General features: G+C 40.1%; 1 protein-coding gene across 1 annotated transcript in view; it reads left to right on the top strand.

Moving 5' to 3' along the window:
• The window catches only part of LONRF1 (LON peptidase N-terminal domain and ring finger 1), a 45,237-nt gene that overhangs the window by 19,154 nt on the left and 7,601 nt on the right, over positions 1 to 18,482 (top strand). Inside the window, 6 exon segments of the mRNA XM_024765022.1 lie at positions 75 to 171; positions 1,436 to 1,550; positions 4,593 to 4,714; positions 6,964 to 7,122; positions 7,235 to 7,397; positions 13,392 to 13,544. Coding sequence (XP_024620790.1) covers positions 75 to 171; positions 1,436 to 1,550; positions 4,593 to 4,714; positions 6,964 to 7,122; positions 7,235 to 7,397; positions 13,392 to 13,544 — 809 coding nt within the window.

The following is an 18,482-nucleotide window of genomic DNA, read 5'->3' as shown; positions in this document are numbered from 1 at the left end:
AACACATTGATTTATTTAGCATGGCCTTCAAACTTCTTCCTAAAGAAGATAACCCCATCTCTTTGTTTTAATAGAAACTCCCAATGAAGTCTGTACGTTTTCATTAACTTACGGTGACATCCCAGAAGAATTAATAGATGTCTCAGATTTTGAGTGTTCTCTCTGCATGAGGTAAGTATGTACAATTTTATAAAAGATGAATATTTTATATTAATGTAAATAAAGTACAGAGTAAAGGTAATCTACTCTGTAATAATAGGCAATGTGAAGTAACAGAACAGTGGATTAAAAATCAAAAGATACGAATTTTAGTCCCAGGTTTCCCTTTCACATCTTAGGCAAATAATGTAATCTCTGAACCTTATTTAGCTTTTCCTTACTTAGAAAGTGGGGTCAGGGTTTGCATAGCCTAAACTGCAGTCTTGTAAGAATCAGATGACTAAAATATAAGAAGTATCTGGGGAATTGTAAAGTACTATAAAAGCTCTACATGTTATTATTGAGACTCCATGGTTTTAGATTTGGGTAAGAATACAATGGTGTATTGTGTGTATGTGATTCTATCTTGTTTATATATCTTAACATTGGATAAGGATTTCCATTATGTAGAATGCTTGTAATTCTAAGACTGATAGTTTAAAAAGAACATTTTCCAGGTACATAAACTGTGCTGGAGGCAAGGGAATGGTGTAAAGCACCCGGCACTGTCCACACCAGGCCAGGGGTGATGAGAGGTATTTCTGAGGAAGTCCCTTAATTCTGAGTCTTGGCTTCTTCATCTGTGAGGCGAGGGGATTAGACCCAGATGATTTCTGAAGTACCTATACATCTAACAGTACTTCTAGGAACTTCCAAAGTATCATGTTTCAGGAAATAATTATAATGTAAGAAAAATTAGTTTTTCCATATTGTTTGAATATTCAGCCTCCTATTTCTTTAGGATTCAATGGTGGTAATTTAGTGGATTATTTTTGTAAGGCTTTTATAAGCTTGTTAAGATTTTAAAGTGATGATAAAATAAGAATCTGTACAAAAACGAATGAGTAATTATTAATGATATAGTTTACATCATTAATTTTGCACTAAGTCTTTGAAATCTGGTGTGTATTTTAGATGCACTGCACATCTCAGTTTGGACAGCCCCATTTCAAGGGCGCCATAGCCACATGTGAGTGGCAGTTATGTTAGTACAGCTCCAGGCCCCCAGCGCAGGGTACCTCTGTGGATGGTGAGCTTTATACGCTTCAGGAGGATATACTCATATTTACCACTGCCCCTTCTCTCCCCTCCTGCCCACCAGACCCTCCTCCACCAGACCCTCCTTCTTCCTCCTCTACTGTAAAGAGAGATTAGTGTTATGGTTCCATTATTAGTTTGTTCACTTTTTCCAATGGAGTTTATTGTGAAAACTAACATGTATTTTGGTTGATTTCAGGTTGTTTTTTGAGCCAGTAACAACCCCTTGTGGACATTCATTCTGTAAGAATTGTCTTGAGCGTTGTTTAGATCACACACCATACTGTCCCCTTTGTAAGGAAAGCTTAAAAGAGGTAAACATTTTTATGCTTCTCTGTTTATTGGTCTTAAGTGTAGCAACATGGTTTGATTTTATTCAGCCATAGCAAGGATTAATAGGTTCAGAATAAGTTACACTGTATATGCTGAGTGACCAAAAGGGATTCTGTTTTGTTACCCATACGCTAGTGTTAGAGAAAAGTGAGTTTGGAGAGGGGAGGAGAAAGCAGAGAGGGCCTGAAGGCCAAGACCCCTTACTTAATTTTTTAAACAAAGGAGGTGTGGTCAAGTACCTGGTCAGGAATCTACTGAATTTTAATGATGACAGTATTGGGGAAGCCCAACTGCCCTGCCTCCCACCACCATTTTTAGGCTAGATTTCAGGTCTAATCCAATCCCCTTAACATCTGGAGCAACTGTGTCCAGTAGAACTTTCTGCATTGATGGAAATGCTCTGTATCTGTGCTGTCCAACATGGTAGCTACCAGCCACATGTGTAGAAGGAACTGTATTTAAAATTTTGTTTAATCTTATAATTAATTTACATTTTAGTAGGCACATGTGAGTAGTGGCTACCGCATTGGACAGCACAGCTCTAGAAAGAGGTGGCCTGGCGAGAAGAGAGGGAGGCACAGCTTCCCACATCCCTCCTTGTCTAGGAAGTGAAAAGCACTATTCACCTGCATTAGGAAAATAGCTGCATCTCAGGTGGGTATCTTCCATAATCAGTGGGAGAGCAACACCCTCTCAGTCGTGCTTGAGTGACTTGAAGTCCCCAAACGTGAGGCCAAAGCCTTCGAATTCTGAGTTCCAGTTGCAGTGGTAGCATTGATCAGGGAGAGTGATTCTGTCCCTGGATTGTTTGAAGAAAAGAAGTGTCTTCCAAATGTGAATTAAAAAATTGATAAAAAACATTTTGCTATTGAAAATACAGTTATTTCCTATACAGAAAACATAGCTCTGTACAGATATCATATGGCATGTATGTATTGTTATAGCATAGCAAGCCTATATGTAGTAAAACAGAAAACCACATAAACAATGTTCAAGTCAGGAAACATAAGATTAAAAAACTTCCTTCTTAAAGAGTTTGTTAGTTATTTCAACTAGTATACTCAATGTTTTCAGTTGAAGTACTCTAAACATGCTGTCTTTCCTGGTTTTCCAGAGTTTTTAGATACATTCATATATTTATTATGCTTTTTTTCAGATTAACATTTAGATACATTGCTTTAAATTTAGAGTTCTCTCAGTTTTAAGGAAAATAAAATAAGGATATTGTTTAAAAACATAACATACTGTTTAAAACTAACTTCATCCTTTGTCCTGACCTGAACACACCCTGTATAATTGGTAAAGTCTAAATATATATGTACAAGGATAAAATTGACATGCTCTACAGTTTTCTACTTCTCCTACTTGTCATTTCATTTTGCTCATTTTTTCATTTGAATACATTTTAAAGACATGATTTTTGTAGCAGTATGCTAGTCCAGTGGTGTAACATTTTCCTGTTGTTGGGTATGTAAGTTTGGTTTTGTTTTAGCATACTGTGGTTTGTGTCTTTTGACACTGTGGTTTGTGTCTTTGACTCTTTCCTTAGGGTAAATTCTTGGGAGGAGAATTACTGGATCAAAGGCCATATATTTATAAGACTCTTATTAAAAGCAATTGCCAAATTGCCTAGGTCCCGAGTAATGTACAAAAATAGATTCTTACCAGTACTGTAAGAGAGGCTGTATTTTCCAAATTTAATACATGAGTCTTAAATTTTAAAACATCTTAATTTAATAGAAAATGGTAATGAAACTGCTTTTATAGTATCTGTCATTTGATTAATTTTATAATAAACTATCCCCTGGGAACTTGTTAGAAATACAGATTCTCAGACCCTACCCCAGAGCCACTAAATCAGAAACCCTGGGGTGGGGCTCAGCAATCTGCATTTTAACAAGCCCTGGTTCATGCTAAAGCTTAAAAACCACTACTATAACCCATTTCCCCACCATTCATATTTCCTACTCTGTACTTCATCAGATAATGACAAAACTTTTTGCTGGATCTACAGAGAAAAAGGTGCTGGCTTCTCTTTATCTTGTGATTGTCTCCCAAGAGTTTTTCCTCATTACTTTTATTAAATAAATTGGTATTGGGCTTTTCTTGTTTTTTTGGGTTTTTTTTGGTCCAAAATCCTGCACACACACTGACCTGGTCCCTGGCCCTATGCAGTTCTTAGTTTAGTTACAGAGATATAATGTATCCCTGTCCATGTAATATAGTGCAGGGTATGGTAACTGCCTTTTATATGGTAAAGGGTTAAGTAAGGGACTCTTGGGAGACAAAAAAATAACTAAGGAGAACACTTTATGCAAAAGGTAGAATTGGAGCCAGACCCTGAAGGATAGTCAGATGGCTTTTGGCAGTTGGAAGAGAGAATAACACAAAAATGCATGAGGGTGGCAGTGTTCAGAGTATTAAGGGAGTGACACAAATGGACCATTTTATACAGAGGGTGGCTCACGTAGGAAAAGCAGCCTCTTGATAAGGGGATCATTAGTCATAGTGGGATGACAATGGAAGGAAAATCTGAAAGAAAAATTACCTGGAAGCTCTGCCACTGAAATGGGGGACAAAAAAGGAGTAGTTTTGCTTTTCTTAAATAAGGCAAATAAATGCATCATTTTCTTCATTCCTTATCTTATTTTTGTTTCTCAATTCAAATGGTAGTTTCAGATACTCATGCACTGTGAGATGGAACTTGGCCTTTGGTGTGGGAGATGGCAGGGCAGCGCTGACTGCTGCTAATAAAGATGTATGATCATAGCAAGACAAGGGTCTTATATACAGAACTTGGTTCAGGTTGCAAGTATGTGTCTTTAATGCTCTTGAGTTAAGCCTCAGGCAGGTTTACCTGTTTAGCACCATCCATTGTAATGGTCCCCCTCACTAATTAAATTAATTCAGAACTGACTGTATAAATATGTAATAAAGGCTTTACTATATCAAGTTAAACTGTTTTGCCTGTTTTATACTGTAGGAAGAAAAGCACTGGAATGTAAAATAATATTGTTTTTCAGTATCTAGCAGATAGGAGGTACTGTGTCACACAGCTGTTGGAAGATTTAATAGTGAAGTATCTGCCTGATGAACTGTCTGAGAGAAAAAAAATATATGATGAAGAAACTGCTGAACTCTCACAGTAAGTTTCTTCTCAGAAAAATTAACAATCAAATTACGAACTACTACGCTTTGAAATAGTAAGGAGAAGCCTCACGGCAAGCTGGGTTCTGTCTTTAGTTCAACCCAGTGTAGTCAAAGGCATATTTTAAACAAATAGTGGCCAGCTTCCCCTGTCTTCGACAAAAGTTTTTAAAAGTTCATTTGCTAACTTCTAGATGTTCTGTTGGGAGTGACTGACTCAGCTCTCTGCACTGAAGCAGTGTTTTAGGTGGAGGAGGGGTTTTCTCCAGTGACATCAGGCCCTGGAATCAATCGGGAATGGAGAGGGGTGAGGTGGTTGCAGGGAACTGCATCCCTCAGGCATCAGTCATGGTGGTGCAGGGGGAAGGTGGAGGATAGATGGCCTGGATTGGCAGGAGGGTTAGCCAATCAGAGGTTTGAAGGGGGTGGGACCTTGAGGCCTGAGACTGAAATTGGAAGGGGTGACTTAGGGGCTAAATTCTCAATTAATGAAGCTACTGACTGTTAGCAGAAATGACTTAGTATCAGCAAGGTGAAAAACCTGGTGGTAACTTTGGGATTCAGTGGTACCACTAGTAAGAGCTCATAAAAGCCAATTGGGGCTGGGTAGGTTGGACATGGTTTTGTTGCTCTGTATAGCTTGCTTTCTTCTACATTTCTTTTTCCTTTCTCTTCCCCTCATGTCTTTTCACCAGTCTCTTCTTGAGTGTCCAAGTTTCTTTCATGGGTTTCTAATTTCTTAACTCTTTTTTTCCCACTTACTTTTAACTGGACACTAAAGAGCAAAATTGTAATTTTTATATGCTGTTTCTATTTTTAAAAAATACAGATTAAACATTTTATATTTCTAACTTTCTAAGAAAAAAATAATTGTGCTTGCAGATTTTCTTTTTCAATATCTGTCTACCAGATGTCTTCATTGGGCTAGTGACCTTCAACAGAAGAAAGGTTTCTAATCTTTTGTTTGTAGAAGTTGATATTGATTTGTCTCCTCATGGAACTGATATTTTATTGTGTGATTTTATGATAGAAAATATTCTGATGTGAGGATTATAAGCCTTTTTGACCAACACTGCAGAAAGCTGGGATATAAGAATGCTTCAGATGTATTTTTGAAATACTAAAACATAGTGAGAGGACCAGACCCCTCACAGAAGAGTGAAATCCATGGATGACAGAAAGAGTAGTGATGTGAGGGAAGCTGAGTGTGATGGAGAAGCCTCAGGGAATCTTGCTGTGTACTAACAGGGCTATTCTTTTAAGGGGTAGCTCATCCCCTGGTACTTAAAAGTTTTGCTGGGGAGGGGGGGGGAGCCATAATCTGTAACCCAAACGTAATCATCATTGGCATTTCGGCATATATCCTTCCTGATTTTAATGTATATGAATACATTTTAAACAAAGATGGGATCATTTTAATCCTATCATTTCTGTAACTTTTCTCATTAATCTCAACATTTAAACATAGTATCACTTTATGGTTACGTCATAATTTGTTTTACTGGCCTTCTCTTTTTGCTTCTAAGTTTTGGCTACTATACACAGTGCTATGTTGAACATTCTTATAGTACTTGCAGGAAAAAAGTGAGCCTTTTGGTTCAAAGGATATGAATCTTTTTGAAAGCATTTGATGCATATGGCCAGATTCTTCTTCAGCATGGTTGTGCTATTCACGCTGCCAGTTTTCCCACACCCTTGCCAAAGCTGCGCACTTGCCTCTATCCTTCACATTTCTTGCCAATCTGGCAATAACAGTGTTGTCATTTTAATTATCTGGAAGAAATGTTAGCTCATTGAATTACCTGTTTTTGTTAGTATGAAAATATTTTAATGCCTAAAAGTTTTGAATGATTTGCTTTTTGTCTTTTGTGGGACCTCACGTTTTCTTATTATCTATAATAAGAGTAAGTATACTAACTCTGTCATGTTAGAAATATTTTAAACAGATTTTAATATAAAATAGTAATTATAATCAATTGCTTTGTGATTCATAAAGATACTTAGCTCTGTATGATAACTCTGTATATCAAATTCAAATTTACTTGTAAGAGGATCACCAACAGATTTTTAGGATTAATATTGTATCAATATGAGCTTAAATGAAAAGGATGCTGATTCCTTTTCTTACCAAGAGTAAAAATCACCTGATTTTAGAGTGAATTTGCCTATTATTTATTACTGTTGCAGGCTTCACTCATTTTTGTTGTATGTCCTGATACATAATAATGAAACTTTTTTCTTCCTCAGCTTGACCAAGAATGTTCCGATATTTGTTTGCACTATGGCCTACCCCACTGTGCCTTGCCCTCTTCATGTATTTGAGCCAAGATACAGATTGATGATTCGAAGAAGTATACAGACTGGAACTAAACAGTTTGGGATGTGTGTCAGCGATACACAAAATAGGTATGCTTTTTATGTAAATATTTTTATTGATTCTGGAATTTTCTTTGAATATTGCTGAGAACTTGCATGTTTGTTGCTTGAACTTTGATATTAATTGGAGTTTTTCCTTTAGTTTTGCAGATTATGGTTGTATGTTACAAATTAGAAATGTACATTTCTTGCCTGATGGGAGGTCTGTGGTTGACACAGTTGGAGGAAAGCGGTTTAGGGTTTTAAAAAGAGGGATGAAAGATGGATACTGCACTGCAGACATTGAATATCTGGAAGATGTTAAGGTATTAAAAACTATTCTTTTTCAGCATGCTCTGGTATACTGTGTCCTAGGCATTGTACACGCGTAAAGGCTGATAGGAATATTAACCAGTTCTTCCTGTCAGAGACCCTCAACAATACTTATACAGATTAGCTCCAAGTTACCTTTTCATCTTGCTCTTAACCATCCTGAGTTCCAAGAGAACTTGGGAGACCAGCACCTAGATATACTGTTCATTTCTACTGGCTTGACAGCCAGCACAGTGCCTAGAATGTATGTATTTGCATGGTAATTGCTTAACAATAGCAGTGGATTCAATTGAACTTCCAATCCGTGTAAGTTATGAAACCTGCTAATTCCTACCCTTTTAAACTGAATTTATTAGTAGTCAAAGCTGATGTAATCGTCAGTAGATTGAACTTTGACGTAAAGGTAAACACATAAAATCCTTGAAGAATTGTTCTATATTAAGATATGCCTAAGAGAACCTAAAACTGAACACAGCACCCAACTGTGTCTAACTTTAGGGCAACGCAGATAAAGCACTGTCCGTATAATTGGTGGTGTATTACCTGTGGAGGGTTACTGTGCAAATTTTCTTGGATAGGGTTAATGCTACCCTTTTGGTATTTCCAGTACCTACTCGACCATCTGCAATTCGTTTAGGTACCAGAAAAATGATCTGTGGTACTGTAAATATCAAATGAAAGGCAACTTTCTTTGGAAGGGCATTAGAAAAACATAGATCTTACACTCTCACTTGTTCACTGATCTGTTTGAGCCCTTCATCTCAGTCAGCACTTATTCAGTGTTGGCATTAGGCATTTCTACAAACAGTGGCTCATTAAATTTTCAAAACGCTATGAGATAGCTAGCAGATGAAAGAATTCAGGAGTATAAATTTGCCAAAGATCCTATAGGTAGTGTAAAAAAATAATTTAAAACCAGCTCTCTGGCTCCAAGTGCTATGTTTTATCATTATATCATATTGCTTCTCTGCTGCTAAACTTGATTAATCTGATATTACCTGTCTGTCCTATCTTATTATAAAGATGTTATGGGGAAACTTTGCTTTGTGCAGTGAGCCAAGAGTATGAGTTGGAATTTTGAGTTGACTGGTAGTCTGTACCTTAGGAATATTTGGCTAATGGAATCATTTGCTAAAAGGTGATAACCTTATTTTAGTTTTATGTAAATTTACATCTTCATATATTGGACTTGCTGATAAAATTCCTTGAGTATGTGACTAAACTTATGACTATATATAAAAATATGACAGTAAATTAGCATAATGAGAGTACTATGGATTTGATGTTTAGAAAACTGAATTCTCTATGTCATTGTGGTCTTGTCTAATAATTTTTCTTCATCTATATAATGATTTCTTGTTCATTCTGGAAAAGCTTCTCAAATTTGTTTTTTATATCAAAGTTGTTTTTTTTTCCCTTGGTGTAGTAATTCTAATTTCTGTGACCTCTGATGACATTTTAAATTCTGTTATTGCAATGAAATTCCTTAACTTTAAAAGCTTGCCTTTAAAACTTCTGCCTACTTCTTAGCTCCTTTTTCTAACTCAGACCTTTATTTTTAGACCTTTATTTTTATCATTCCCTGTTTACTAGAGTTCACGGTTTGGTCCCTTGAATTCTGTAAAGATAGAAGGCAGGTACTTTTTTTTGGTAATAGTTATTAACAAGTCACACGTTTATTTTCTGGGGGGTTTTGTTTTTGGATCAGATTTTTTTTATTCAAGTATAGTTGATTTACAGTGTTGTTGTTTTCTGTTGTACAGCAAAGTGATTCAGTTATACATATGTAGACATTGTTTTTTTTATATTCTTTTCCATTATGGTTTATCATAGGATATTGAGTATAGTTCTCTGTGCTATACAGTAGGGCCTTGTTGTTTATCCATGCTATATATAAAAGCTTACATCTGCTAACCCCAACTTCCCACTCCATCCCTCTCCCAGCCCCTTCCCCCTTGGCAACCCAACCACCAGTCTGTTATGTCTGTGATTGTGTTTGTTTTGTAGATAGGTTCATTTGTGTCATGTTCATTTGTGTCATGTTTTAGATTCCACATTAGTATGATAATCTCTAGTTGCATCTAAGTTGCGGTTATTTCATTCTTTTTTATGGCTGAGTATTATTCCATTGTGTATGTGTACCACATCTTCTTTATCCATATTCCTCTGTCCACGGACATTTGTTTCCATGTCTTGGCTACTGTGAATAGTGTTGCTAAGAACATAGGGGTTGCATGTATCTTTTCAAATTATGGTGTTCTCTGGATATATACCCAGGAGTGGGATTGCTGGATCATATGGTAATTCTATTTTTAGTTTTCTGAGGAACCTCCATACTGTTTTCCATATGGCTGCACCAACTTACACTCCCTCCAGCAGTACTGGAGGGTTCCCTTTCTCCACATCCTGCCCAGCATTTGTTAGTTGTAGACTTTTTAATGGTCTACACGGGCCATTCTGACCTGTGTGAGGTGGTACCTCATTGTAGTTTTGATTTGCATTTCTCTAATAATTAGTGATGCTTAGCAACTTTTCACGTGTCCCTTGGCTATCTGTATTTCTTCTTTGGAGAAATGTCTAATTAGGTCTTCTCCCATTTTTCAGTGGGGTTACTTGTTTTCTTGCTGTTGAGTTGTATGAGCTGCTTATGTATTTTGGAAATTAAGCCTGTGTTGGTCACATTGTTTGCAAATATTTCTCCCATTCTGTAGGTTGTCTTTTTGTTTTGTTTATGGTTTCCTTTGCTGTGCAAAACCTTACAAGTTTAATTAGGTCCCATCTGTTTATTTTTGCTTTTATTTCTATTGCCTTGGTAAGAAAACATTGGTACAACTTGTGTCAGAGAATGTTTTGCCTATGTTCTCTTCTAGGAGTTTTACGGTGTCATGTCTTATGTTTAAGTCTTTAAGCCATTTTATTTTTGTGCATGGTGTGAGGGTGTGTTCCAACTTCACTGATTTACATGCAGCTGTCCAACTTTCCCAACACCCCTTGCTGAAGAGACTTTTTTCCCATTGTATGTTCTTGCTTCCTTTATAGGTGTGTGGGTTTATTTCTGGGCTCTACTCTGTTCCACTGCCAGTACCACACTGTCTTTATATTATCCCACAGCTCTCTAATATTGCTTTCTTTTCTTTTTCATTTGGCTTCCTGTCTGCTTTTCTGATTGGATAATTTCCATTATTCTATCTTGCAAATCACTCTTTCTTCATTATTCATTCTGCTATTCATTGCCTTTAGCTCAGCTTTTGTCTCTGCAAATGAGTTTTCTAATTTTTCTTTGTTTCTCTCTTACAGTTTCTAGCTCCTTTTTACAGTAATCTGCATTTCTGTCAATAGCCTTTCTTAATTCCTTCCATATTTTCATTACCTCCTTTCTGAACTTCATTGTACTTTCAGGGGAATTGTCTTGGTCTTTTAACTGGGAGTGTGCTTCCTCTGCTTCTTAATTTACTTATGTTTCTCTTACTTTGTGAGTTTAGGAGAAACAATTATCTACTGTGGTCTGGGAGGGCTATTTATATGTGGGGTGTCCCTGTGTAGCGTGTGTGGGTTTAATATATTTGGTGCGAGGGTTGTCATATGCCTGTCACCTCTTTCCTCCGTGTGTGCCAGCTGTTAACACCTCTTTCCTCCGTGTGTGCCAGCTGTTATCCCCTTGATAGGGGTTGTGCAGATGCAGTCACTGGTGCCTGGCCCTGGGAGGGGAGGCAGGAGGTGGCTTGCACCCACTCCTGGCGTCTGGGAGGGAGGCAGTGGCAACTTGTGACAGAGTCTCAAGCACATGCGGGCAGTATCCTGCCCTCTGCGAGCGCACACACAGGAAAAAGGCTACAATGGCAAGTCCCACCCCTCCCCATGAGCACCCCCCAAACAAAGCACCCCCTCTAAGGCGGCCCAGGTTTCCTCCTCATACACTCTCAGTTGCGGTTGCACCGGATTCTCGCTACCACCCCCAGGCTGTTTCCACACAGCCAACCCCAGTCCTCTCGCTGGGTCTGATCTCTGAAGCCCAAGTACCAGCACCCAGCCCCGGCTGACGCACATCTCAGGCTGGGGAGCCCACAGTAGCAGCACTGACCATTTGTCCTCTCTCCACTCTGGCTGCCACAAACCAGCTGCTGTGTTCTCCAAGGTTCTGAAGCTCCCTACTGTCCTGGTCAATCTCCCTGCCGGTGAAGGGGCTTCCCAGGGTCCAGGAACCTTTCTTCTTTCCCAGCTCCCTCCCAGGGACACGGGTCCTGTCCTGATTCCTTTCTCGTTTTCTTTTTTTTCTGTCTTCTTTTTTTCCTACCTGGTTACATGGTGATTTTCTTGCCCTTTCAGCAGTCTGAGGTCTTCTGCCAGTGTTCAGTAGATATTCTGGGAGAATCATTCCACGTGTACTCATTCCATATGTAGATTTTTGATGTATTTGAGGGAGAAGGTGAGCTTCACATCCTACTACTTCACCATCTTGATCCCAGCCCCACAAGTTTATTTATTGCTCATATCAAGACCAATGTGTGTTAGCAGAGGACTGAATCTTGTATAGCCAATTCCAAGACCAGAATTCTTGAATCATATGGCTCTTCTACCTTTCTTTTAAATTTTTTCATGTGGTAAAATATACATGGCATAAAACTTACCATTTTAACCATTTTTACATATGCAGTTCAGTGGCATTAAGCACATTCATTCACATTGTTGTGAACAACTTTGGTTTTCTTTTTCAAATCCTTCAAAAATAAGTATGTTCTTTTGTCTCGTGTGCTATAGTCTTTTTATTTTATTTTTGGCTGCGTTAGGTCTTTGTTGCTGCGCACGGGCTTTGTCTAGTTGCGGCGAGCAGGGGCGTGGTGCACAGGCTTCTCATTGCGGTGGCTCCTCTTGCTGCAGAGCACAGGCACACAGGCTTCATTAGTTGCAGCACGCGGACTCAGTAGTTGTGGTGCACGGGCCTAGTTGCTCGATCCTCCCGGAGCGGGGCTCAAACCCGTGTCCCCCACACTGGCAGGCAGACTCCCAACCACTGCACCACCGGGGAAGCCCCTGTGCTATGTAAGTCTTACGTTTTATACATCAGAATATTTTCAGAGTCCCATTGTTGTTTTTTATTGAGTCACTCTTGAAGTAGGAAAGGCTGACTCAGGCCTGGTATTTGTTCAGTGCATTAATGTATGTGAAATATAGTGCTCCCTGGCATGGAGTGAGTGGGATATGAGTGTTAAAGAAATCAATATGAGATGGATGAGTTAATGTTCCATCTTCCCACCTGTGTTTTATGAGACTACTCTTCTGGATCTTAGGCTGGAAGGCTGATGCATTTAATTTTATATTTGCAGTTTGATGAGCCAGTAGTCCAAAGGGCATACACAGGGGATGGAGGTAGCCACGGCCTTTGGCCTTTACAGCAGCAGCAGTTCATCATTGTATAATGAGTGTATAATGTATTCTCTCTCTTTTGAAATTCTGGCTTTATATGCTAAGTTATTTGTTGCAGTTTTTGTTTTTGACCCAGTTCCCTGGTTAAAGGTGTAATTATGCTTTTCCTCTGTCCTATTACTGCTTTTGCTATGGTACCTTAAATCTCCCCCAATCTTCCCTTTCATTGTAGCAACTGTATTCCTGGTTTTTTTGTTCTACTGCTTTCAAAGGCTGTTGATCCATAAAGATGAATTCCCAGTCCCTGTAGACCTTTATCAGAGAACTAACTCTCCATCTTACCCCTCCCAGTTAGGGGCTGTTAGTTGGGTTCTGCAGTGTCGCACTGCTAACTCAGCAAGGCTAGGTCAGCTACGCTGGGAGGTCAAGGCTTGCTGTCTTTCTTAGTCTGGCCCATTGGCACTCTGTGAGGCAGAAATGTATGGTGTTTACTGCATAAGAATAATACTCTGATCCAGCACTGAATAGGTATTCCCTATTTTTTTTATGGTTTTTTTTTCCATTTCTATAGGGATGGATGGGAAGATTAGACACAGACACCTTACTGACTGTTGTATTTCTAGGTTGAGAATGAAGAGGAGATAGAGAACCTCCGACAGCTTCACGATTTGGTCTACTCTCAAGCCTGCAGCTGGTTTCAGAATTTACGAGACAGATTTCGAAGCCAAATTCTTCAGCACTTTGGATCAATGCCCGGGAGGGAGGAAAACCTCCAGGTATGATGGCTTTGATATTGTTTCCAAAAGTCTCACTTTTTGTGTAAACCCAAATTGGTAGATTTTTTTTTGTTATAAATTTATTTATTTACTTTTGGCTGAGTTGGGTCTTTGTTGCTGCAGGCAGGCTTTCTCTAGTTGCCGGGAGCAGGGGTTACTCTTGGTTGCGGAGCACGGGCTCTAGGCGTGCAGGCTTCAGTAGTTGTGGTCGCAGGCTCAGTAGTTGTGGTGCATGGGCTTAGTTGCTCTGCAGCCTGTGGGATCTTCCCGGACCAGGTCTTGAGCCTGTGTCCCCTGCATTGGCAGGCAGATTCTTAACCACTGCACCACCAGGGAAGTCCCGAAATTGGTAGATTTTTTAAGTTTCTTCATCTTTAGTTTTGCACATCTCCTTTGTCCTGTCTTTAGATTCGTGACCATATTCTCTAGCACAGGGGTATCCACTGCATCTTATATAGGAAGAGGATGGAAACAGTGTCAGCTGAGATGCGTATAGGAGCAAGTGCAGGAGGAGAAAGCCCCCAGCTGAGGATTTTCCAGAAGGAGGGATAAGGAATTAAAAATGGGATATGGAGGGCTTCCCTGGTGGCGCAGTGGTTGAGAGTCCGCCTGCCAATGCAGGGGACACGGGTTCGTGCCCCGGTCCAGGAGGATCCCACGTGCCGCGGAGCGGCTGGGCCCGTGAGCCACGGCCGCTGAGCCTGCGCGTCCGGAGCCTGTGCTCCGCAGCGGGAGAGGCCACAGCAGTGAGGGGCCTGCGTACCGCAAAAAAAAAAAAAAAAATGGGATATGGAAAATAGGATCAAGATGGCAGAGGAGCAGGACGTGGAGCTCACCTTCTCCCACAAATACATCACAGACATCTACATGTGGAACGATTATCACAGAACATCTACTGGATGCTGGCAGAAGACCTCAGACTTCCAAAAGGGCAAGAAAATCTACACATAACTGGGTAGGACAAAAGAAAAAAAGAGAAAGGAATTGGGATGGGACCTGCGCCCCTGGGAGGGAACTTTGAAAGAGGAAAGGTTTCTGGACACTGGGAAGTCTCCTCACTGGTGGGGAGATCAGCTGGGACAGAGGGAGAGCTTCAGAGACACAGAGAAGAGCACAACAACCAGTTCGCAGAGGGCAAAGCGGAGAGAGACCTGCACAGATGGTCGGTGCCACCAAGCACTCACCAACCTGAGACGCTTGTCCACTGGGGCAGGAGGGGGCGAGGCTCAGGCTTCAGAGGTCAGACCCTGGGGGGGAGAGGGCTGTGGTTGGCTGTGTGGAGACAGCCTGAGGGTGCTAGAGTGTAGGGCCCCACGACCGAGGGAATACGGGAAGAAACCTGGGACTGCCAGAGAGGCAAGGTGCCATTGTTCGGGGTGTGCAAGGAGAGGGTCAGGACTGCCGTAGGAGCTTCCGTCTCTGAGCACGCACCCTCAGGCAACAGGGCACTGCCTGCCTGAGCTCCAGGGGCGGGTGCAAGCTGCAGCTGCCATCTCGGACTCCAGGGGCAGGTGCAGACCACTGCTGCTGCTGAGGGTCCCACAACCACGTGCCAACTGCTGCCCCCTCCTCCCTGGCAGCGTACATAAGCCACGCACCTGCACACCCCGATCCAGGGGACAACGGCCAGCACACACCGAGGAAAGGGGCAACAGGCATCCAAACCAAGAACAGCCCACACGCCAAAAAATTGTTAAACCCACACAAGCTATGTAGGGACGCTCCCGCATGTAATGGCTAATAGCCCGCCAAGGCCACAGTACGTAATTGCTTCTCCTAAACTGTCGCAAGCTACGTACGGACGCTCCCGCGTGTAACAGCCCACCAAGACCACAGTACGTAATTGCTTCTCCTAAACTGACGCAAGCTACGTAGGGACGCTCCCGCGTGTAACAGCCCGCCAAGACCACAGTACGTAATTGCTTCTCCTAAACTGACGCAAGCTACGAACGGACACTCCCGCGTGTAACAGCCTGCCAAGACCACAGTACATAATTGCTTCTCCTAAACTGACAGAGTAAGAGATACAAGTAAAATGAAGACACAGAGACCACTCCCAGTTAAAAGACCAAGAGAATTCCCCTGAAGGAACAATGAAACAGACCTCTCCAGTCTAATAATAGATACTGAGTTCAAAAAGGGAGGTAATGAAAATACTGAAGGAATTAAGAAAGGCTATCGACAGAAATGCAGATTACTGTTAAAAGAAACTAGAAGGAAGAGCCAAGGAAAATTAGAAAATTCATTTGCAGAGATGAAAGCTGAGCTAAAGGCAATGATAGCAGAATGAATAATGAGGAAAGAATAAGTGATCTGCAATACAGAATAATGGAAATTACCCAATCAAAACTGCAGACAGGAAGCCAAATGAAAAAAACAAAAAAGAAAGCAATGTAAGAGACCTGTGGGATAATATAAAGCTGGCCAATCTATGCATAGTAGGGATTCCAGAGGGGGAAGAAAGAGAAAAAGGGATGGAAAATGTATTTGAAGAAATTATGTCTGAAAACTTCCCAAACCTAAAGAAGGAAACATATCCAGCTACAGGAAGCACAGAGGGGGTCCCAAACAAGAGGAACCCAAACAGACCCACACCAAGACATAATTAAAATGGCATAAGTTAAAGAGAGGCTTCTAAAGGCAGCAAGAGAAAAACAGGGTTAATTACAAGGCAACTCCTATAATTCTGTCAGCTGATTTCTCTACAGAAACACTGCAGGCCAGAAGGGAGTGGCAAGATATATTCAGAGTCCTGAAAGGGGAAAACCTGCAACCTAGGGTACTCTACCCAGCAAGATTATCAGTTAGGATAGAAGGAGAGAGAAAGAATTTCTCAGACAAACTAAAAGAATACAGCAATACTAAACTTATCTTAAAAAATTACTGAAAGGTCTTCTCTAAATAAAAAAGCAGCAAGAAGATACAGGAAGGAGGAAATCACAATTGGAAAGTAAATAAACTAGCCAGTATACACATCAAAAAGAAGAAGAAAATTTAAAAACCCTATTAGTGAAAGCAACAATAGACACAAGGAATAGCAAAAGGATAAACATTAAGATGTAAAAAAGGACATCAAAACCATAAAATGGGGCTTCCCTGGTGGCGCAGTGGTTGAGAGTACATCTGCCGCCGCAGGGGACACGGGTTCGTGCCCCGGTCTGGGAAGATCCCACATGCCGCGGAGCAGCTGGGCCCATGAGCCATGGCCGCTGAGCCTGTGCGTCCGGAGCCTGTGCTCCACAACGGCAGAGGCCACAACAGTGAGAGGCCCGCGTACCGCAAAAAAAAAAAAAAACCATAAAATGTAGAGAAGGAAAGTAAGAAAATGTAGATTCTTTAAGAATGTGTTTGAGCCTACGTGACTATCAGTCTAAAGCACATATAGGAAGGGGTTAACATACTTGAAAAACAGGGCAACCACAAATCAAAAGCATACAAGATTCACAAAACCCAAAAAGAGAACACAAGCATAAAATGAAATCATCAAACCACAAAAAGAAAAAAAAGGATAAAAGAAACAAAGAATCAACTGGAAAGCAAGGTTTAAAATGGCAATAAATACACATGTATCAATAATTACCTTAAATGTCAATAGACTGAATGTTCCGATCAAAAGACAGAGTTTCAGATTAGATTAAAAAACAAGAGTCTATAATATGCTGCCTACAAGAGAGCCACCTTAGGGCAAAGGACACAGACTGAAAGTGAGGGGACGGAAAAAAAAGGTATTTCATACAAACGGAAATGACAAGAAAGCAGCAGTTGCAATACTCGTATCAGACAAAATAGACTTTGAAACGAAGGCCATAAAAAAAGGCAAAGAAGGACACTATATAATGATAAAAGGATCAATATAAGAAAAGGATTATGCGCTCGTCAGCTTATGTGCACCTAAATACATAAAGCAAATACTAACAGATAAAGGGAGGAATTGATAGGAATACAATAATAGTAGGAGACTTTTAACACCCCACTCAATAAATGGACACATCTTCCAGACAGAAAATCAATAAGGCACAGAGATCCTAAATGATACAACAGTGAGACGTAATTGATATTTTCAGGACGTTATATCCAAAAAAACCCAGAATACACATTCTTTTCAAGTGCACATACTAGAGCACAAAACTAACCTCAAAAAATTTAAGAGTATAGAAATTATTTCAAGCATTTTCTCTGACCACAACAGCATGAAACTAGAAATCAACCACAGGAAAAGAAATGAGAAACAATTACATGGAGACTACTAAACAACATGCGACTAAAAAAAACCAATGGGTCAACAAGGAAATCAAAAATTAAATGAAAAAATACCTTGAGACAATGAAAACACAGCCATACAAAATCTATGGGATGCAGCAAAAGCAGTTCTTAGAACAAAGTTCACAGCAATACAGGCCTTCCTCAAAAAACAAGAAAAATCTCAAATAAACAACCTAACCTATCACCTAAAAGAATTAGAAGAAGAACAAAACCTAAAGCCAGCAGAAGGAAGGAAATAGTAAAGATCAGGGACGAAATAAAATAGAGGTTAAAAAATATAGAAAAAAAAATAAAACCAATAGCTGGTTCTTTGCAAGGATAAACAAGATTTTCAAACCTCTGGCCAGGCTCACCAAGAAAAGAGAACCCAAATAAGATAAGAAATGAAAAAGAAATCTCAACCAATATGCCAACAACTTTGACAAATTTGACAACCTAGATGAAATGGACAAGTTTCTACATACAACCCACCAAAACTGAATCAAGAAGAAATAGATAATTTGAACACACTGATCACCAGAAGTGAAATAGAATCTGTAATTTAAAAAAACCAAACAAACAAAAAAATAAACTCCCTACAAAGAAAAGTCAAGGGCCAGATGGCTTCACAGGTGAATTCTACCAAACATCCAAAGGAGAACTTATACCAATTATCAAACTCTTCCAAAGACTGAG

This window comes from Neophocaena asiaeorientalis, unplaced genomic scaffold (assembly GCF_003031525.2).
Source record: "Neophocaena asiaeorientalis asiaeorientalis breed wild unplaced genomic scaffold, Neophocaena_asiaeorientalis_V1.1 scaffold14, whole genome shotgun sequence".
NCBI lineage: Eukaryota > Metazoa > Chordata > Mammalia > Artiodactyla > Phocoenidae > Neophocaena > Neophocaena asiaeorientalis.
The sequence above is the reverse complement of the archived record's forward strand: the minus strand, read 5'-3'. Positions and strand labels throughout refer to the sequence as shown.